This window comes from Podarcis erhardii (genome assembly GCF_964252035.2).
Source record: "Podarcis erhardii genome assembly, chromosome: 3".
In the NCBI taxonomy this organism is placed as follows: Eukaryota; Metazoa; Chordata; class Lepidosauria; order Squamata; family Lacertidae; genus Podarcis; species Podarcis erhardii.
Genome location: NC_138507.1, coordinates 96,949,763 through 96,972,310, shown reverse-complemented (window position 1 = coordinate 96,972,310; position 22,548 = coordinate 96,949,763). Strand labels below are relative to the sequence as shown.

At 39.1% G+C, this 22,548-nt stretch overlaps 2 protein-coding genes across 7 annotated transcripts in view; one reads left to right on the top strand and one right to left on the bottom strand.

Annotated features, from left to right (window-relative positions):
* KCTD3 (potassium channel tetramerization domain containing 3) overlaps positions 1–16,140 on the top strand; it is a 30,598-nt gene extending 14,458 nt beyond the window's left edge. For both annotated transcript variants that reach the window (XM_081854637.1, XM_081854636.1), the window contains exons 9-18: positions 230–420; positions 3,662–3,777; positions 6,139–6,226; positions 6,402–6,518; positions 7,627–7,797; positions 8,629–8,784; positions 10,280–10,376; positions 13,712–13,896; positions 14,245–14,383; positions 14,891–16,140. In XM_081854637.1, coding sequence (XP_081710763.1) covers positions 230–420; positions 3,662–3,777; positions 6,139–6,226; positions 6,402–6,518; positions 7,627–7,797; positions 8,629–8,784; positions 10,280–10,376; positions 13,712–13,896; positions 14,245–14,383; positions 14,891–15,455 — 1,825 coding nt within the window. In that variant the 3' untranslated portion in view covers positions 15,456–16,140. The remainder of the gene's footprint in view (positions 1–229; positions 421–3,661; positions 3,778–6,138; positions 6,227–6,401; positions 6,519–7,626; positions 7,798–8,628; positions 8,785–10,279; positions 10,377–13,711; positions 13,897–14,244; positions 14,384–14,890) is intronic.
* A 2,542-nt stretch (positions 16,141–18,682) lies between these two features.
* Positions 18,683–22,548, bottom strand: part of USH2A (usherin) — a 437,539-nt gene continuing 433,673 nt past the window's right edge. Inside the window, exons 71-74 of one of the 5 annotated variants that reach the window (XM_081854411.1) lie at positions 22,025–22,126; positions 21,411–21,482; positions 19,801–20,025; positions 18,683–19,198 (exon numbers count right to left, since the gene is read on the bottom strand). In XM_081854411.1, the coding sequence (XP_081710537.1) occupies positions 19,109–19,198; positions 19,801–20,025; positions 21,411–21,482; positions 22,025–22,126 (489 nt within the window). In that variant the 3' untranslated portion in view covers positions 18,683–19,108. Of the gene's footprint in view, positions 19,199–19,800; positions 20,026–21,410; positions 21,483–21,852; positions 21,917–22,024; positions 22,127–22,548 lie in introns of those variants that run through there. The other 4 variants (XM_081854412.1, XM_081854413.1, XM_081854414.1 and 1 more) reach the window with 4 other exon arrangements.

The following is a 22,548-nucleotide window of genomic DNA, read 5'->3' as shown; positions in this document are numbered from 1 at the left end:
CTGTGACTTATAATAATCCACTGTTCCTTATTGGATATATCTAGATCTTATCTTGTAGGTAAGTTTCATTATATTTCTCCTCTGTTTGTAGGCATTTAAAAAAAATATGATATGCATCAAATAATTTTTCTGCTCCCTTTTGACAAGTTGGAATAACTGTTCATTGAAGTTTTGGCATATCCTGGAAAACCTGCTTGCAAAAATACGTTTTTGTATATCTTTCTCTTAGAATCAAAGAATCCTCTGGATGGCAACAAGTGTTCACGAGTCCCTATTTAGACTGGACTATTGAACGTGTTGCTCTCAATGCAAAGGTTGTTGGTGGTCCACATGGAGACAAAGATAAAATGGTTGCTGTCGCATCTGAGAGCAGCATCATCTTATGGAGTGTTCAGGATGGTGGTAGTGGCAGTGAAATAGGCAAGTGTGCACTCTCGTTCCTGTTCCTAATAATATATATTGGCTCACTGTTTTCCAATTACGCTGTGCAATTGCTTGTCAAACTTTTTGGCCACAGTGAATGAAAGGTAAACTTTTGTACATTCAACATTTTATTTCTTCATATAGCTGCTTCTCTATCCATCACTTATACGCTAAAGCAGTATCTTAATAGGAAATAAGATAAAATCTAAAAGCCGTGCTTGGCTTAATGGGTGCATAGTGGTATATGTCACTTATTGAAGTGTTCTTGAAGCCCTGTTGTGATAATAAGTAGAAAGTAATTTAATTTTTGACTGACTTATTTCAGCTCTGCATGGTGAACCTGAATGTGGGAATTAGAGATGACAGTTTGGAATGACTGCCAGCTTGTCTTGTTCTTACTAAAAGCCATGTTTCTCAAGGTCTCCTTCTGATAACCTTCAAAAAACACAATTTGGGCAATGCTTTGCTACTAATAATCTTTTGAGCAGAAATTAGTCGAGATAGTCAGCACTGAGCACCAGACAGCTTTAGAGCCAAGGGCTTCATGTTACCAGAAGGTACATAAACATGAAAAGGGCTTTTAGAGAAGCCAAATACTTCACTCTGCAGATCTGATTGATAGCTTGACTTACTTATTAAAATACATACTTGCTTCTAAACATCAGCAGTGGCCTTTTTGAGCAGGGGCAGAGAGAAAGATACAAGGAATCTTTTGAGTTCCAAAAGTAACATTTAAGTAATAGGGTAATGATAATGACAGACTGTTTCCTCTAGCCACGAAGAGCTGTCACCATAGATTTAATCTACTTGCCAGCATAGATGTAGTATCTTCATGCATTTTTCCAAAATAAGTTGTATGATTAGAGAGGTACTCAGCAGAGTAGGTTTGTTTTCTGCCCTCAAGTAATTAAGCCCCCTGAGGAAATCAGTATTTTAGTGGGGGAAATGATGTGGACAACGTGTGAATATTCAATTCTGTTTGTCTATTGTGTCTGCACATTGGCATTATGGAGATTATTAAATTTATTCATCAGATGTTTAGAGTGTCCTTCAATATGCAGTAATCATGTGGCTGACAAAGTTTGAAGAAGTAAAATAATAATACAGTAAAACAACAACAATATTTACTTAAGAAATTGTATAAGAGCACAATACACTTTTGTCATTGTCCCAGATGTTTATTATGGTAGAAACTATGCTCCATCCATGCTGGTAGCAGATAAAAGTATGGAAGGGGCTTGAACTTGGGATCTGCTGTGCTGTTTGGTAGCTTGATTTAGACGGGCTTGTAGTGATCTCTCCCCCCACTCCCTTTTTCCTGCCAGGTAGAATAGAGCACTGAAAGAGAAATTATTTTCTGTCGCTACTTTCTTCTTACCCATTCTTACATGCCCATTTATTATTGTGTTTCCTGTGTAAATCATATTCTTAGCCAAAAGGAATGGCAGTACATCCAGTCAAAGGAAGGAGAGGTGGCCTACACGCATGCATGGGTTTGGATTATAGCTGGGATCCTTGAGATTGCATAGTAAACTCATACCAGTGTTAACCAGTGGGAAAAGAAAGTAGTACTGAGAAAACGGGAGTGAATTATACTTCAGCTTTTAATGTTACTTCCAACTCTTCTTCAACGTTCTGTTGCATCAGAGTCAAGAACACATTTGACAAAGAAAAGCCCCTTCAAGCTTTCCCCTCTGCATTTAACAAAATCTAAATCGGGCTTTTCAAGTAGTGTTAATGAATTTTAACTTTTAAGTTAAGCGTTTAAATGGAAAATGAACAATCCGGCTTCATTAGAGTCATTACATTATGTAGCATGCTCTAAAAGTTATAAATGTTCTGAAATTAATACATCCCAAACAGCTTTCAGTTCATTTAATAAGCAAAACTCTTCTCTTTCAGAGAACTTTATAGGCCCATTTATCTTGCAGAGCCTAATGTTAGCAGCCCTGCCTTGGGATAGAGAAGTAGTGCTTTGTTCATGTCCTGTAAAAGAAACAATTTGTTGTTACAAACACTCTTCAGAAGCTGACAACACCATCTATGGAAAATTGCAAGGGCTGGCATCTCCATGATAGAGCTCTCCCAGAGGCTGTTTTCCCTTCAATATTACTTACATAAGATACCACTACTGGATTGCTGCTATAAGCAATATTTTACTGAGAGGGCCCCTTAAGACAAGAACCTGTCATTACTTATGCCGTCGTCTTCCCTGTGGACGGCCGTCAGGATTGTTGAGCCTAAGCAGGAGTGACACTTTAAATTCCTTCAGACTATTCATGCTGTCTTCCTTGATTTCCCTGAACCTCATCCTTCTCCAGAGTAATCAATTCTAGTTCTTTCTCTCCTTTTTATTATTGCCTGCTTTTATGCGCCCTGCTGTTAAATATAGTCAGTATCAGAGATGATCATATGTCCTGAAAAATTATTTGGCATTGTAATTAAGTCACTTTATGCACCAGGCTTCTTGACTGCTATCTGAAAACAGCAGCTACTGTCCTCTTCAAAACACCATTTTGGTATCACAGTTTACCCTTGTAAAGTCTGGAATTCTGAAGGGTCTTCAAAGGGTGTCTGTAGAGCTTTTTATACTTAAAAATGTTCATATAATTGCATGGTTCTACTGCAGGTTTAAACAACTCTTTAAAATTACCATTAGAAACTATACTGCGAAGTCACTTAATCTGGCAACATGCTAAACTCTTTTGCTGCAGTCTCCAATACTAATCTTATTAAATCTGATCTGATGGCTACAACTGACAAACATTCTGTCAAGTCACCCCCACCCAAGAAAATAAACTTGGAAAAGTACAAGATCTCTTCAGTCTTGATGTATTCTGACTATTTAAACACTGTACATTCGTATTAGCCGTACGACAAGCATGACCGTGCAACCTGCTGTTCCTTCTGCCACTTGTAACCTCAGTACATATTGAGGCATTTGTTGGGTCTCACGAAGTAAATGTGTAGAGAGACTGTACCCAGTCACAGCAGGTTATGTTGCTGAATCTTCCATTAACCAACCAGCAGCTGGATAGAATATTGTTACAGCAGAATATAATGTATTTATTGCCTTCTTAGCTGATTAAAAAAAAGCTCTCTAACTTTCTTAAAGCAGCATTGTAATGCTCACATTGCATTTTGATTCCCCCCCCCCTTTATGTTGCTTGATCGTATTTGTTCTGGAAGCAAACTTAATGCACACTTTCTTTGGTGGTTGTTTTTCTTCTTCTAATAGGAGTATTTAGTCTTGGAGTTCCTGTGGATGCTCTCTTCTTCATTGGGAACCAGTTGGTGGCTACTAGTCATACAGGAAAAGTTGGAGTATGGAATGCCGTGACTCAACACTGGCAGGTATGTTAAACAGAAATGCTTAATATGACATGTTTTATGAAAATGTAAAAACAAAATAAATTCTGAGGGTACTAGTTTGTAAAGTTTATCATTACCTATTCTTAAGGATTCTCTTTTATTATCATTCATTACAATTTATTATTGCATTTACTTGTAAGTCAGACTACATCAAAGACAAACAAGTTGCATGTTAATCTTGAGGACCCTCAAAAGCTCTCGAACTGATTGCACTGCACATCATGCCTCAAAGATATCTGTTTTGTATTTCTATTCTCAAATGCCCTGTGATTTTTATATATTATGCATTCTGACAATGAGAATAGAGATTTTTGGATTCCAGACAAGACTGAGGGAAGAGCTGGGCATTCATGCAGGAAACAAACCTTGTAACACAGCCAGATGAATGTTTCTGTGGCACAATGTAAAGACACTGTAATGAAATCCAAGAGGCTGCCTTGCAAATCTCGAGAGGCAGAAGTGACCTAAGGCTGACTCCCGTGGCTGCCACAGTACTGGTTGAATAAATCCTGATTTTACCCCTAAGTGACAGTCATGCCAATGACTAACACTGCAAGAATGCAGAAAGCCAAGTGATATAACATAATAATCTTGTTACGTATTGAAAACTGACCTACTGGATTTGAATCTAACACAAATAGCTAAAACCACTTTAAAAGCTCTGTCAGTACCTGCTTAAAAACTCTTGAGTCTCTGCCTAATCTGCAAGAAGGTGATCTATGTTTTAGGTGTTACTTTAGGAGTTAATAGGCAGTGTCTGCTTTATAGCTATACTGATCACACATGTCCTCTTCACATTATGTACACCCCTCCTTGGAAGCTTGCTGAAGTTGTGTGAATATTTTTCTGGTAAGAAATGGTGTGTCTTTGTCTCTTGCGAATGTAATGGCATAGTGGGAATGAATAGAGCTGTTGGGTTACATTTGTAGATCTTATTACCCTTGCTGTGCAATGGAGGGCAAAGCAGTCTTTGATGCAACCTGGTCCAGATTTTTTTGGCCATTATATGTAAGGCAGCACCTTCATGGCTCTGGAGATTGACGGGCTTCTTATCCAAGGATAACCTCCCCCTGGATTCATGTGGTCAGCTCCCCCCCCCCAAACTGTATAAACAAAGCAGACTGGACAAGGTTTAAGAGAGCAAGTGGCGAGATGGACATCCAAAGGCACCTTGCCTATGTTCTCGGGGCTCAATAAGTGACTTGTATGTTGCTATGTTATGCATTGTGGGTTCTCTGGATATCTCTTTTTTTAGAGAAAAACTGAGTATAAATATTGTTTGTATTTTCTTTTTTTTAATCATTACAAGCTGCTAAACAGACACAGTGGGTTGCACCCAAACTTCTCTTGTGCTAGAGCACTCATCTAAAGGGAGTTCCCTGTGCCCTCCTTCCCACCGTGAATTCCATCCTCTGAAAAACCTCTTCTCGGGGGGCTGAGATGGGAACTGAAATGGAAATGAGAACTAGAGAATATGGCAGAGGCAGCATGCATCAGCTGTGACAGGCTGACAGGCTCTCAAGTTGTTTTTGTTTTACTATTAATACTGTTGCAGTTTTCTTGTTAAGAATGAGTTCTGTTTCTTAAAACTGCTGCTTGCTTTCTGTAGATTTGTCTATCAAGTGTTCCATCTAATGGGCGCAGGACATGTATGCTCCTCCCCAAACGTGGGCAGCATTTAGAAGCACAGAGATGGAAGATAGTTTGTCTTTTCTTAAGAAAGGCATTTTAACTTGGAACAGCAAGAGAAATCTGGATGGAACTGATAACAAACTTGCTGATCATTATTGCTCTTGAGCAAATCAGTTACTTGCTAAACAACGCGGTGAATTGCACTTACTGGAATTGCTATTTGGTGGGAACATTTGAAGGCAAAAGTGGACTTGCAGGTTATTTGGAAGCTGGTTCCTGAAAACTCTTCACTTTACATGTTTGATTATTCAGACAGAAGGGGAACATTCTCAAAGAAGTATCAACAAAATACTATTTTTGTTTTAATTTTCATGGGCTGTAATGCTCTTGAGAAACAACCTTCCTGTGGTTACGACATCTGAAAAATGGTTAGAGAAGCTACTTTCAAGATGTGGCAATGGGGTTCTTTCACAGATTCATAAACTTTTAGGAAGTTGCCTTATATTATGTAAATTTTAACATTCTTTGAATAGCTCCAATTAAACTCTAATAAAATTATATTCACTTTTTAAAAGGGAAATTGTAGTACACTGGCAGACGGCATAGGTCCATATTGCATTGGCTCTAGTGAAATACTGGATACATTCTGATGAAAAAAATGTAATTTTAAATACTTGCATTTTTAAATTACTTGCATTTTATTTATCTTAGGTTCAAGATGTTGTTCCCATCACCAGTTATGATACTGCTGGGTCATTCTTACTGCTGGGCTGCAACAATGGCTCCATATATTACATTGGTAAGACTATGAAATTTCTCCCATTCAAAATTAGCAACACTTACTATCTGAATTTCTTTTATTTGCTACCTTAAGATGACTATTATACCTAATGTTCAGTGCCCCAATATATTTTGATGATGGGTAATTTATAAATAGGTGAATAAATGTGTGTTTTTAAATTTTTATTTTACAGATATGCAGAAATTTCCACTACGAATGAAGGATAATGATCTTCTGGTGACAGAACTTTACCATGACCCTTCCAATGATGCCATAACAGCACTTAGTGTTTACCTCACACCCAAAACAAGTGTGTACCATCTTCACCTTTAATACCCTTTAATTATAAATGTTTGATACTGTATGGGAGCATTATTATGACCTTCTCAATGCATCCTTTTGTAAAAAAAATAATTTAATGTTCCATTTTAAATTTGTCCTATTGCAAGGGAACATACCAAATGATATGTTCAACCGGAAGATGTTTGTGGATTTTGGTATTTTTTTATTTATATGTTAAAGAACACAAAATTGAGAGGCATTATTTTTTCCTTTGTCCGTATATAGATGACACGTGAGCACATTATGCACATTCAAGCATAAGTTTGTGCAGCTAGAAATCTCACACCTGCCATTTCCTAGTGCAGTCATGGCCACACCTTGTGAAGAGAGACCAAGTATTGTGTTTCTGAATGGCATAAATGTTACATCAGTTGCTGAATTATTTAACAGTATTTCTTTATAGGTGAAGCACATTATCCACTTTATCATTGAAACCAAGCAGCCAAACCTTTAGGGCCCCTGTCATTCCTATTTAAAAATGGTTGTCTTCTACAATGCAGTTTTGAAATAATAATTTTTGCAGGGTGAGTATTGGGGAAGTGGAGGCTTCCTTGGTGCCACTGTCAAGCATTGCCTAAGAATATCTTCTTAGTGAGAATGTGAAAAAAAAATTATGCAGCATGTTCATTAGAAAACAGGATTGCATGCCTGTCCTTTCTCAATTTACACTGGATAAAAATCCAGGTTTATTGCTGTGCGTAATTTGTTTAAACCGTTCTAGGACTAGAGGTGTCATATTCTGGAAGATGCCTTAGTAATGCAAGAAGGTTGTTTGCTGCACAATTCCAAACTTTTCTTTCAATTTTCATTTTTTGTTCATACCTTGCCAACATTGCTTGCCAACTTTCATGATGTCTTGGGGATGGAGGGGGGAAAGAAATTTGCAGTAATTAATGCTGAGTTGTTACTGAATAGTAAGAGGCAAATATTAGCGTGTAAATGGGGCACATCTCTAAAAAGCATTGAAGCTGTGTACAAGCCTCTCATTGGTTTATGCAGAATTCCTAGGCAGCTTTGAGTCCCTATTCCATTTTGGAAGCAAGTGCAGTTTTGTATTGGTGTTTTGTTTTCCGTAGGTGTAAGTGGTAATTGGATTGAGATTGCATACGGCACAAGTTCAGGAGCAGTGCGTGTGATTGTGCAACACCCAGAAACGGTTGGATCAGGCCCTCAACTCTTTCAGACTTTCACAGTTCATCGAAGCCCTGTTACAAAGATCATGCTGTCGGAGAAACATTTGGTGTCAGGTAATCATGTTGGAAGAAATGGGATCTCCTGCCATTTCCTATTTAATTTGTATTCATTTCTTTATACTTCTGAAGCTAAAAAGAGAATGGATAAAAGCCACTTCCCCACTTGCATCTCCTGTTCATACTGAGTGTGAAAGCCCAGTGAGATTAAGAGGTCATGAGTGCAATTTATAGAAGAAAGTAAAGATAGCAGTGGTGATATGGTGAGGTGAGGCTCAAACGCAAATATCCGTAGCTGGATGGGAGTTGGCAGTCACTGGGCAATATATCGTTTCCTTCACAGACTCCTCCCAGGTTGTGTGTGTGAGTGTGTCTTTCTGAGAGAGATGAGGGGTATGGTGCACTATTAGCACACAGTGATGCACTGTAGCTCCATCTTAGTGTGCTTGGTGCTTCCTGCAAGACTTAAGCAGACTATGCCTATAGGAATTAAAAAAATTTCCAGTAGCATCTTAGAGACCAACTAAGTTTGTTCTGGGTATAAGCTGAAGAAGTGTGCATGCACACAAAAGCTTTTACCCAGAACAAACTTAGTTGATCTCTAAGGTGCAACTGGACAGTTTTTTAATTTATTTATTTATTTCGACTGTGTCAGACCAACACGGCTACCTACCTGAATCTATGCCTATAGGACAAAGGGACCCACAAGCACCCCCAGTTTAGGCATTTGGAAGGCACTCAAAATACAAACCAATTCTTACAAAGTTTCATTGAGGCTACCAGAATGGAGATTAGTAACATAAAAATATTGTGAGGTTTTGACTTTGGTTGAGGTTTAGAATGATAGCTGTATCATTTTGTGAACCTTTTTTCTTGTACTTTTTCTAGTTTGTGCAGATAACAATCATGTTCGGACCTGGACAGTGACACGTTTCAGAGGAATGATTTCAACACAGCCAGGATCGACTCCCTTGGCATCATTCAAAATTTTGTCCTTGGAAGAGACCGAGAGCCATGGCAGTTACTCTTCTGGAAATGATATAGGTAGATAAAGCATTCTGAGCATAGCAGCCGGGTAGCTAATCTGTTCTTTGAGACTTTGAATGGAACATTTCTATCTTGCAGTGTTCAAGAGAGAAGAGGATATGGGAAATGACAAGAGGAGGGGATATGTTAAATGGCCTGTGGTGAAAGAAGTAGCTGCCTTGGACTAGAAGGCAGGAAGGTGGTCCAGGGATTCACTTCTCAGTCATTGAATAATTTATATAGCACTTGATTGTAAAAAAACAAAACAAAAAAACCAACCTCCCAAGCAATTTACAGAAGTATAAACTAAAACATTAAAGTTCCAGATTTAAAATAGTTAAAAACGGGTATTTAAAAGCATTCAAAAGATAATTAAAATTAGCAGTAGCTAAAGAGAGATAAAGCATATATAAATTCTACATGGCTGGATAGGCTGCCTAAACAAAAATGTTTTAAGCATGCACCAAAAAAGAATATGAAGCAGGGAGTTGGGATTTCCAAAGTGTAGATGCTGCCACACAAAAATTTCAGTTTCTTAAAAGTGCAGAAGGGGTATTACGTGGCACTTGTGACAGTGAGAGTTCTGCAAACAAACAGTTGAGTGGGTATCTAGAGGGTAAGCTGGACCCAAGCAGTTAAGGGCTCTCCACACTAACCTTGAACTTGGCTTGGTAGCAAATGGCCAACCTCTGTAGTTTTGTGATATTACTTAGGGTAATATGAAATATAAAATGAAATTAAGATTATAAAAAGTGGGGGAGGGACTACCAGTTTCTCTCTTTCTCAGCCCTATGACCCTCTCTTGGCAAACATGTTTCTGAGTATGCAGCTAATGCAGAGAGAAAATGACTAGTAACTGGTGACTACTAACAATAGTTTAATCCATAAAAAACAGGGTGATGATTTTGAGACTTCCTTAAGGGGAAAGGAACAGTATTGACGATCTATGAACAGTATTGAGTGAGGGATTGTTATGGGCCACATTGCAGTAGTGATATAGGTGCATTGTTAAACATTTTGGACAGCTTTTTGAAAACTTTCACAGAAAAATTGGAAACTAGTACATAGAATTCAATGGGTGTTTATCTAATATTTACTGTGGTGCTGTGGGTTAAACCACAGAGCCTAGGACTTGCCAATCAGAAGGACTGCGGTTCGAATCCCCGCGACAGGGTGAGCTCCCGTTGCTCGGTCCCTGCTCTTGCCAACCTAGCAGTTCAAAAGCACATCAGAGTGCAAGTAGATAAATAGGGACCCTTCCAGTGGGAAGGTAAACGGCGTTTCCGTGCGCTGCTCTGGTTCGCCAGAAGTGGCTTGGTCATGCTGGCCACAGGACCCGGAAGCTGTACGCTGGCTCCCTTGGCCAATAAAGCAAGATGAGCGCGCAACCCCAGAGTGGGCCACAACTGGACTTAATGGTTAGGGGTCCCTTTACCTTTACCTATATATATTTCAAAAATGTTCAAGGGCCTTGAATTGAGGGGGAGAAATCATCTTTGCTTTCCAATTACAGGACCATTTGGTGAGCGTGATGACCAACAGGTGTTTATCCAAAAAGTTGTTCCCATCACTAACAAACTATTTGTGAGGCTCTCTTCTACTGGAAAAAGGTAAGCAACAAAATTATTGTGCAGCTGGGTATTAAAGTGAAGGTCAAGATTATTTGTAAATTTGTAGCCTAGTGATTAACAAGAAGTTCTGTTTGTTTTTACTGTGTTAAGATTTGCTCAAGAAGTTTACTGTGGTAAGATTATGTCAAGAATTTTAACTGCAATGATTATAAAATCCCATTGTTTACAAAATGGTGTTCGCTACTGTACCACCTAAGAGCATAATAATTCTGTTCATTGTTAATGTTCCAAACAAATTACCTTTTTTAGGATTCTCTGGTTAAGTTTCCACGATTAGCTCTGGCACAACAATCAGTGTTAGATTGTCAAAATAGCAAGTACAGTAAACTAATTTGCTTTGTATCCCACTCTTCTCAAATTTTGCTTCCATTATCTCTTTCCACTTTGTGGACAACATACATTATACTTTTTCCACTGCTGCCTCACATTTTCTTGGCGCAGGGGATACTGAAAGAAAATGAAAAGGCCAGCAGAACTGTTGTACCCAAGACCGAACGCATAATGGAGTCACAGAATACCTTCATGTTTGTGCCATGATGACTCTCTGGTAATCCTGTTGGCTAGGAGGGAAGGCAGGTTCCATTCTGCACATCGTGTTTAAAATTATCACTAGAATAATTGTTCTACACCAGGTGTGGAAATTTATAGTTCAGTGGCCTCTGGAGAGCTACAACTCCCATCAGCCCCAGCAAACATGGGCCATGGCCAGGTATGATGGGAGTGCAGCAACATCTGGAAGGCTAATAATGATAATAATAATTAATAATTGTATGATTTACACCCTGCCCATCTGGCTGAGTTGCCCCAGCCACTATGAGTGGCTAACAGAATATATAAAACATAATAAAATACCAAACATTAAAAACTTCCGTAAACAGGGCTGCTTTCAGGTGTCTTCTAAAAGCCAGATAGTTGTTTATTTCCTTGACATCTGAAGGGAGGCTGTTCCACAGGGAGGGCGCCACTACTGAGAAGGCCCTCTGTCTGGTTCCCTGTAACTTTGCCAAACATTTCCTACACCTGTTCTACACTCTCAGCAAAGAATTCATTTGAGAAGATGAGTCCATAATTGGGGGGCTTAGTGCTGTGCTGATTTCGGGCAAACAGTGGCAGGAATGAAATACAGTATAAAAATTCCTGCCCTAACAAAAGCTGTTCAAACTCTTCTCTCCACCCCCCCCCCCTTGAAATGGTAAAGAGAACGTCCACAAAATGCATGCACCAGTTTCTCTCCACAAGGTCAAGACCAGCCCTGTATGAAAGCAAGTTTGTGTCGCTTTAATACTGTGTCACAAGGATTAGGACTCAAAGCTGTTTATTGCCTCTGGATCCTGCATATCATTTGCTAAATGTCGTCTTTATTCTGCGTCTATTTTTCAGCTATTAGATCCTTGGCAATGAGCAGAAAAAATGAGTGGGTGTCATGGTATCCTACTTTTGCAGCAGAGGGCTATGATTCTGCATGTCCAACCTACCTCTAAAATGAATTTACTCAGTTACAGGAATGTTTCAAGAAGTAAACATTGATAAGTATTTGAAAATCTGGGCACAAGGATATAGAAGGACAAAGAATCAATTTGGGTCTTGGCTTTACTCATAATAGTAAAATTTGTATTTTACAACCATAGTTTACCTGCAGGCAGGTTTGCATTTAACTTCCACTTTTTTAATGGGCATTTAATTATATCTCTTATTTTAGAGCTCTCTTCTGTTCCTCCCATATGCTAGTGTGTATTGCTACCTTTCATAAAATAATATGATATGTTGCTTGGCCATTTAAAAGTAAATGAAATCCAAAGACGTGGAAACAGCAGCTAAAGTGTTTTTGAAAGCCCTGGATACTAGTTAAAGGAAATAGCACTGTTCTAAAATTGAAACTGCTAGTACAACCAAGGCCACTAATAGTGATTCACCGACACACAGTATCTTTAACACATGGCCTATCGTTTCTTATTGCTTAATCTTGTAATGAATAAAACTCTTTAAGGGAATCAATCTTCTTTGCATCAAAGTTCATTACGTACAATCATAAGCAACTGTTAGAGAAATTAATCAAGAGTACATTTTCTGTGCACCTAGATTATCCCTTTGACAGCTTGTTTGTTTTTAAGCAAATAGCATTAGAAGCCTGTAATATGGTTGGAGGCCAAATTATCATCCCAATAAATGTTATAAATCACTATGATTTAATGTTCTCTTCTTGCACAGGAAGAAACTGCCACACGTTTATTAAAATTGGTGTTGTACTAGGGTAAATCTTAACATAATAACTCAAAGCTTGTTCAACTTTGACCTCTTTCTGTTCTCCTCCTTCTCTTTTGATTACTGCAGGCATAGTCTAATCAACCTATGCCTTCTACATGTTAATTAAACCTGCATTCATGTATACCCATTTTGTCTCAGAAATAATTGTGTTGGTTATTGCTTCCCATGGCAGCAGTTTGCATTGGGTGTATTCAGATGTTCCAGATTTTCTTTTGCGTTTGCTCTTGAACTGCTTTGGGAACATCTACTCTGCCATCTTCGCTAAAAAGAGATGGGTTCTCAATTGCTAAGCAGAAGTTGTAGTCACAGGTTTCTCTTGGAATTACTTATGCAGAATTTTCAAAAAAGCATATACCAGTTTATAGAACATTTCATAGAACAAATGCTTCCAGGAGAACCTTGTGACTACCACTGAATTTCCCACTAAATTTGGGGAGGAATTGTGGCCCTCTTGATACGGCATAATATGCAAGTTGACAATTTGTGATTTACCACTAGCAAGGCACTGCAAGGATTCTGACTCTTGGCATTTACGTAGCTATTTATGGGATGGAAACAGTTGAGTTTTTATTCTGCATCAGTATGGAGCAAAGCATTTTCTAGAACATTCTTTAACATATGCATGATGATATTATGGTATAGTATGGCCACAGTCTAAAACCCTACAAGCACATCAGTGCCAGTTGCTGGCTTTGGCAGACCACATCTCATGAGCGCCCTGAGGTTCTTCCCTCTTCCATAACTGTCACAGGGCTGCATTGCTGATTCTTAGCTTGCACGTCAGATTGGATATTTGGATAACTGAAAGGCAGAGAATATCTATGGTGTATTATGCAGTAACAGAAGTGTCCTATTTTGAGTGCACTCTTTAAATAAATTTTAGAAGATACTGTCGTCTTGGTGTTTAAGGATTTCTTCGTCAGGTAATAACACTTCTGTTACAATTTTTGGTTTACTAGTAATCTCTAAGCTTTTACCTAAAAATGAAAATGCCCCTTGTTTTTGCAGATTGGTTGACTTAATGTGCCCTTGTGCAATTTCTAATGCAGGATATGTGAAATTCAGGCTGTTGACTGTACTACCATTTCATCCTTCACTGTACGAGAATGTGAGGGATCCAGTCGGATGGGCTCAAGACCACGGCGCTACCTTTTCACGGGGCACGTGAATGGCAGTATTCAGATGTGGGACCTCACCACTGCTATGGATATGGTTAATAAGAGCGAAGAAAAAGGTATCTGCCTTGATGTGCAATAATCCAATTTTTCTATTAATGAAAGAAGCCAGATTTAGTAGCTATCCAGTAGGATGTTGTATTCTTCCTATACTGCAGTTCCAACCTATTGCTTAAAGCAGAGGTGGGAAGAAGGTAGATTGAGGATTTATTGGTGGATCTCCGGGTGAATTGCAGTAGATCAGCAAGGCTGGATAGCTAGGGACAGCGTGCTTAAAAATGGCAGGGTTCTACTTCAGTATTTGGCTCAAACGGGACAGGGTGCTGATCTGGATGGGCTATGCAGTGTGGGCAGAGTATGGCCGTTTAAATGCATGTGTGTCTGGTCTGTGTTTTTTCTCTTAAAAGATGTGGGTGGTCCTACAGAAGAAGAACTGCTTAAGCTTCTGGATCAGTGTGACCTGAGCACATCTCGCTGTGCGACTCCCAATATCAGCCCAGCCACTTCAGTGATGCAGCAAAGCCGTCTGCGCGAATCCAGCTCTAGGTATGTCCTTGCCACATGTGCATGTTTGTACTGGCTGGTAAATTGTAATCCAAATCTTCATTCAGTACTTTAAACATTTTGAGACTTGGATTTTTTTTAGACATGGTGGTTCCCTGTTAGAATTGCATGTTACAGAAAGTGATAGCCAACATGAGGCATACTCAGATTCATTGATTTTTACTGGATCTACTCTTCAATGTGACTAATAATGTAGATATCAGCCAGAGAAGTCTCCTTTGGTACAGTCAGCTGCAAACTATCAAAAGGTTACAAGTTTCATTTTTGTTAAATATGCAAAATAAGTGCCTCCCAGAAAGATCAGATACTTTCCCCCATTAACATTAAATTCCACTATCTTTGTGTGGAATAGCTCTGGTAACATCACAAGCAACAGCACCATAGATGCTCGAAAAGGAGAATACCTTGTTTCTTGCTTGTGGTATCTGTTCAGTGTGACTGTGTTCAGTAATACTGGTGCTCTTACTCATGCATATAAAATATTTTCAGCCTCCAGTTGCAACACCGTGAAATGATCCACGAAACCACTACATATGGTTCCATACGGCCATATAGGGAGAGCCCTTTATTAGCCAGGGCACGGCGGACAGAGAGTTTTCACAGCTACAGAGAGATCCAGGCTTTTAATTTGAACAAAACTATGGCAGACAGAGGTATTCTTCAGAATGGCAACCAGAGTCCTGTACAGACAGAAGTGAAGAGGACAGGTGAAAACATAACTGACAAAAGGGCTTCAATAGCAGCACTTGAGATAAGAGCTACCAGAGCAGCAGATGGGGCAAGTGATGGTCAGAAAGTGCCCGAAAATGTATTGGAGTTGAAGAAACGAGGAACTGATGAAGAAAACGAAGCCAAAGCAGACAATAAAAAGAAAAGTGGGTTTGAAGGAGGAGGATTCCTGGGGAGGAAGAAAGCACCTCATCTGGTGTCTTCACCAAGTATTGTGGAAGGAGCTTCTGAAACATCTGGGGCAGCTTCACCATCACCTACAAAGACAGCAGTTTCCCCACGGCATAAGAAAAGTGACTCTAACTGCCAGGATTATACCTTGTAAAAATGCTGAAGGATATTTATATCCAAAATATATATCAAAGGTTTAAACACTAAACTGGATAATATGTTTACATTTATGTGTCTGTGGGCATCTGTAAGTCTGTGTCTTTCAAGATGTTCTTGAAGTAGAATAAAACAGGATAGGGAACACATCATTCTACACAAAGGACTTGGCTTCACAGCACAACCAACAGAAGCATTTTTAAAGTATTCTAAATTGATGTTGACTTCATATAACGATAATATGAAGTCCATTTCTGGTACAGACTTTGATTTCAAGCTTTCTTTAACGGAGGCTGGCATGCACTACCATTTTTGTTGTAAGGGGAGCATTTTCTAATGTCTGTAACTCTGATTCCCATTTGTGGCTCTGCACATGCTAAATATTTAATGTATGTTGCCTACTTATTGGTCTTCAGTGAGTTTGGTCTCTCTTCATGCTTTTGTGGTTCCATATTGGGAATAATAATGGAAAGAGGGTGGCATGGCCACTTCACCTTACGTTTGCCTTTTTTGTTGTTGAGTCACCATATTTTTTACTAGTATTAATAAACTTTGTATACATCACCTGGTGCAATTTGTTAACTTAATCATACTGCAATTCTAAACATCTTGTTACTGATTTGAATGCTATAAAATATTATATTGCATATATTTGTCTTTAATATTAAAGTATAAAGAATTTATAGGTGTGTATTATTTTACTTATGAGAAAAACTTATTGCTTACAAGACTGGCAACACCTCCTGGAAAGCATTAACAGTTGAGATAAGCAACAAATATTAGCAATAAGAGAGATTTAGATTCAGGCCATATTAAACTTGTGATCTGACTCTGCAACTGTAAGACATTGCATAGTAACCCTTCCCCCCTCTATATAGGGTAGCTTTGGAATACCAAAAGAAAAGCATTGGTGAGCTTTTACCATCTTCCAGCTTGAGCCAAACAATGAATCTAAAAGAAGTAGCTGTCGTTAGAATCAATTTTGAACAATGGTATATTGTATATCTCTCTGTTTCTGTGAGGTTTTTACATTCCTTTTTCTTCCTGTGCCATGCATTCATATAGTTGGCCTGGAACAATTGAGATCTGTCTATACATTCCTTCTTTTCAGTAAAGCATAATCCCATACATTCTAGAAGACGAGTCAAAACAATGGATACACTTTGAGATAGACACTATCAGAAGCACCCCCATCATAGCATACCCATTCCTCCAAAACAAACAAAGGAAAATCCCCACAACACTAAACAGGATCACACAGGAAGGGGGGAAAAGTAGGCAAATTTTGCCCAACCACATCTCCACTAAGCCCCCAGCCCATCACACAGCCCAAAACTTCCAAATAAAAACATGGCAAGCCAAAGGCCTACACCACCTAACCGACTTCTGCAAAAATAACAAGCCCATATCAACGCAATTCAAGACCAACTAGGGGACACCCAAATACCCTGGCTAACAGAACACCAAATACACGCCTTCTTAAATAATCCAGCAGTAAAAGCAGCCACTAGGCCCTCAATCACCTTCAAAAACCTCCTGACATCCAAGGGACATGACAAGGGATGGTATCCACATTATACAAAATACTGCTCCAGAATCCCACAAATCTCAATGCACAATGCAATTCTAACTTTTGTGCAATAGTTAATTTATAGCAATATTCTGGATAAAAGTGCTTAAAAAGTCCAGCTAGTGGTCTGTCCAAAGTAATCCTAAACTACTCATATAAGCAATAAATAGGACCATAGGCCAAGATGAGTCAAAGAAACCCAATAAAAAATATTGTTTAAAACCATTTATTAATTGAGATATTCTGAAATGTACTACATTTCTGTATATAATAATTAAAAATACTTAGTTTTAGCTTGCTTTTCTGTGTAAAAAATAATACACAAGACAGCTTTTAAAATAACTTAGTATTTTGTCCTTTGCTCCGCAAGTATATTGGCAGAAAAGAAAATATCTGCTATTTCAACTGGTAACATTAAACACAGAAAAAGCTCTAAATACACAATGAAATTACATTTCATAAACCATCTAACCAGAGTACTTGTATAAATTTTGGTGGGCCCAGTCCTTTGGGACTTTATGGTTTGAAGTGCACTTGGACTGAGTTCAAATGTGATTCCCTTTTCCTTATCAACAGACAAAACTACAATGGTTTTATTGTCAGTAGCACATATACAACAGTTTGCTACTAGAAATGATGTTCTACTCTTGTTCTTCCCAAGCCAAATCTTCAATTTTGGTGTAGGGTTGAAATGTTTATGCCCTTGCCACAGAAGACATATCTGCACATGTGATAAGTGTAGCACTGAAAACTGCCTTACTGCTTCAGGGAATGAATTTTGTTATTATCAGTGGCATGATAGTAGCACCTTGCATCCAGCCCACAAAACTAGATACATAACACCTTTGTTTCAACCTGTGCCTAACAAAACAGTGATAAGATGACCACCTGCTACAGACAACGGCTAAAGTTAGCTATTGACACAGAACATACATAACTTAATCAAAGAAAATTGATGCAAAGTGATGTAGCTTATACCTAAACTACTAACTTCCTAGATCAGTTCTTTGGGACGATTTAGGCTACAATCCTGTATATACTTTTCTGGGGCTAAATCCCAAAGAATTCAGTAGGACTCAGTGCTAGGTATGGAACTGACCTACTAATAATTGTAATTTCAATCTACAATTCAGGGCAATCAAAAATATTTCAACACATAGCTAGGGAAACAAACCACTGCAGAATAAGAACGATAATGAAAGATTTGCTAGGACAGTAGTGGAAAATTTATATATTTTAAGGGAGATGCAAGAAATCGGCATGGTATGTAATAGGATTCTTAGTGAGCCAAGATTCCACTGTACAAGTGAGTCAAACTAAACTGTTATTTCAGTAATCATTTTTTTTAGAAAGAACATACACCTGTATAAATATCAAACTCTCTACTTCCCTGACCATGTACTTTGGAACATCCCAGGACCAAACCGAAGTGGTGTAGGAGAACTATGGTGCTAATGGATGATGCAGACAAGGGAGGTCAAGACCTATCTCCTGTTGGTGTGCCAAAAGTGGTAGGGTGAAGAAAATGCTTGTATCGGAACAAGTCAGGGGTGACTTGGATTCACACAATCCCAAACCCTCATGTTTGGGATGAAACAACCGCAATTTACTTTTTGCTGGTTTCTTTTTGAAACTAATACATTTTGACTGAAACGTTCAAAGCAAACTTTTATATATGTTGTAGCATAAATAAGCGGTGGCTCATTTTGGACAAATGGACCATTTCATCCAACCATGGTTTCCCTTCATACTTTTGTAAGTGGAGCTTAAAATGTTTATAAAGGTTTCTGGCTCAGTTGTGCACATTTTTAAAACTTTATGATACATACTTTACTATATAAATAAAATTTACTCCATAAAACCTTCATTGTAGGGTGAAATCTTACCCTTCTTAGCAATGCATTATCACAAGTATTATATGGTAATACTGACGCTGTTTAAAAAAATTAAAAATCAAGATAATTCATATTGGTAGGCACATTACATCTCAATGACTAAACAAGGCAAGTGTGTTCAGAATGGCTTGAAGAAAAAACACCTTCCATATTCTTCTTATGCCATCATACCAGTAGCAAAACTACTCACAAAGGTGTGTCCGTAAATGTTGTATGTTCTTTTGTGACAGTACTGAAGCCTTTTATAGCGCTCACAAGATCTTCATCATCCACATACTATAAACAAGCAAACAAACAAATTTACTTTTGTTGTTGTTGAAGAGGCTTATGTTCAAAGAACATAATGGCGGAAACTCTTCGCCTCCCAACACCTTTCTAATATTAATTCAGGAACACTGAATTTTCAACAATTAAGTAGATAATTTAACTCTCTTAATAGGATGTGACTCAAAATCTAGAAAAATGAATGAACTTGCTTATATTGTTTTCCTCCCATATGGTAAGTTGTCTTTGTAAGCTTTCCATGCATGTCCAACTGTATTAAAATACACTTACCATGTAAGTTGGTCCATTCATTTGTAACACTAGGCCATCAATTGCTGGCATATTTATAGACCAGTGCATGTGGGTAAGTACAACTTAAGGTAATTGGGCTTTCCCTGTGCCCTGTATAAATTAGTATCAAAGGAGCTAGAGGAACAGAAAGCTTGGGAAGCAAAGGGTTATTGGCCAGAAGTGGTGGAATGCAGGGATTCATGACTCTACTAATAGCTGTAGGGGGGGGAGAGGGTTTCCTAGCATTCTCTTTCCGCTGGCTTTTATGCTACAGTTGCCACTGGCCCCCAAAGCTTATCAGTCTTCCCTTGAAAAGAACTTACCAAACCACTGTCATGGCCATGAATAATGGTATCCCAAACGGTATCTTCTATTAAGGATTTTTTGTCGTAGACATCAATAAGCTGACTGACACTCCGATGTAGAGAACCTTGGGAATAAGTACGCTGCATCTGGCTTTGGCTTGGTACTGGAAAGCCGGAAGTACTTTGATTGCTATGCATGCTCAAAGGAGACACTGGTGCTGGAATTTTTGTATCTGCTAATCCCTAGAAGCATGGAAGGAGGAGACAAAATAAATAAAATGTTGTCTTAGGAAGAGCTTTTACCAAACCATATATCACCATACTGTGGCTTCCACTACAAAATGATCCCCTGGTTTCCATCAGCTGTCCTTAGCTGATGACCAGATGAGAGTTAATGTCACAATGCTGCAGGAGCCCATCTTCACAGCAGATTTTATGACCAATAACAGAACACCATTAAACACACATGGCAAGGATCATTAGCACTCTCTTCAGCTATTGTTCCCTGTGGAAACCATAGCCTTCTGCAATGCAATTTCACAAGGTGATCTCCTACTAAGCATGCAATACATGCATGTCATCGGCACAATTCCCATTTCACTCCAACAACAGCCTTTTGCTGAGCAGTGCCTGCAAGGTGAGCAGGGCCATTGGTTCACTAATGAATGACTGCTGGGGGGTTTAAGCTTGTAGATCAGTAGGGTCTCTAAAGATTCTGCTAATATGGGTTATGCCTAGCTTTGTACATTCTCTGCTTTCATAGTTTGGTCACATAGCTCTCCCAGTGACCTGCCCTGTAAAAAAAAAGCCCACAGACACAAGCAGGCACTGCAATCACAGCAAACCCAAGAGATGAGGAAGCAATGCCACATAGTTTATCACATAAAACACCAAACGGTTCCAATTGCACTCTAAAGGGAGAAATGGACAGACTCTCGGACAATGGAAAGGTTCGAAACATGCCTGCAAACCTGAGCATGGCTTGCTCTTCTAGAAGATGTTGGGATTAAATAAGGATTTACTGAATGAAAATGCAGCTCTTCTGGGTTTGACTCTAACACACTAATCACTTGCTCACATTCATGCCCAGGAGATCGAAGGAGCTTCTGGAAACCACAGAAGGGGATAGCGCTCTTGGGTTTGGGTCCTGTTTACAGGCTTCCTATAGGCATTTAGTTGGCCATCCATGAGACAGGCTGCTGGACTAGATGGGCCATTGTCCTGACCCAGCAGGCTCTTACGCTCTTAATATGGATATTATGGTTATGGATTGAGACTGTTTGTGTTAGCTGTAAATACTCAGCTTTTCAACTCCCGTGGGTTCCCAAGTGTGGCTTATCCCAAGTTTGTGATTTAATGGAAATCAACTCTCTTATGTTCCAAAAAACAACAACCCTGTTGCATCAGCCCAATTTCAATTTTCTTAAAGAAACCCATTAGTTCTGCCTGAGCCTATGTACCCCAGTTCCACACCTGCTCCATTACCTGGACAATGAAACACAACACAAGAGCATGCTCAGCACCATCCCCTTTTCCGCTATAAGTGTCATGCAAAAAGACTTTCATGCCAACACTCAAGAAAATTGCAAGCGCTTGGTCACCCAGGCCGGACCCGCACTAATCACTACCTCAGCGTGCATTGTGTAGCTTTTGAGAGTGACGCTGCTTGAGGACTCAGACGTATCGGCAACCGTCTCAAACTGAGATTAAAAAGGGAAGAAATGTATTAATGGCATTTCTAAATGACCTGGGTGCTGTGACAAATGCTCCACGGGAAGGTTAGCTTGCAATGAATGTCTGCACCGCGCGGGCCACAGAGCCAGCAAGGAGGAAGCCCGTGAAACTCCGGTGCCATCAAGCAAAGCGATGTTGATCTGTAGCAGCTGAGGAATTGCCCCATTATACCGAGTCAGAAAAATGGGAAGGTATTTGCAGTGAAGGCTTATGGCAACTGAAAGCCAATTTGTTGCTCTCGGAGGCAAGTTTCACTAGCATTTGTATGGGACTGCAGTGGCTGAGTGTTCCAGATTCAAGCCAGTAATTGAGTTAGGTGTAAAAAACTGCACTTACAATTATCTGCACCTTATGCCGGGTGACCTTGAAAGCGATAATAAAACAGAGCGACTCCCTCAATCTAATACAGTGGTGGGGGTGGGGGGATGGAGGAAGAAGACATTGCCTAGCGGTTTAGAAATATATCTTTCTCAATGTTTATGCAGACATATGCATCGCAAAGGCTTACCTTATCTGAGCTCTGTGATACTTGTGAAGACGAGATGACAGGGACTTGTAAAGAAGTAGCAAGAGGAGGCTGATGGCAGGGATTATCAGTGAAAGAGGGTTTCTGCATTATTTTTTTTGAAACATCATAGGTGCAGGAAATAAAGGAGGAGAGGCAAGGCAGTAGAGAAGACAAGGAGTTAAAACAGAGGAGATGGGGGAAAGAGCAGCAGTTCAGACAGTTAACCTTCCAAAGGCGAAGGGGAAGGAAAACTAGAAAAGAGAGTGAATGGAAATGCGGCTTTTTTACATGTAAACCTCTCTCAGCTGTTGACACACTCAGAGCAGAAACAAGGTTGTCCTGTCTATGCTTTTAGTTTCCCTTTGAGGTCAGAGGTAGCTGGCAAATCTCGATGGGCAAGCTTGCTTTAATTTATACTATACTAATTAAATTTATCAAATAAACAAAATACCCCATAATGGTAATATATAGAACACAATAGCATAAACTTATATACTATAACAATTTCAAGTTCACTGTTTTAA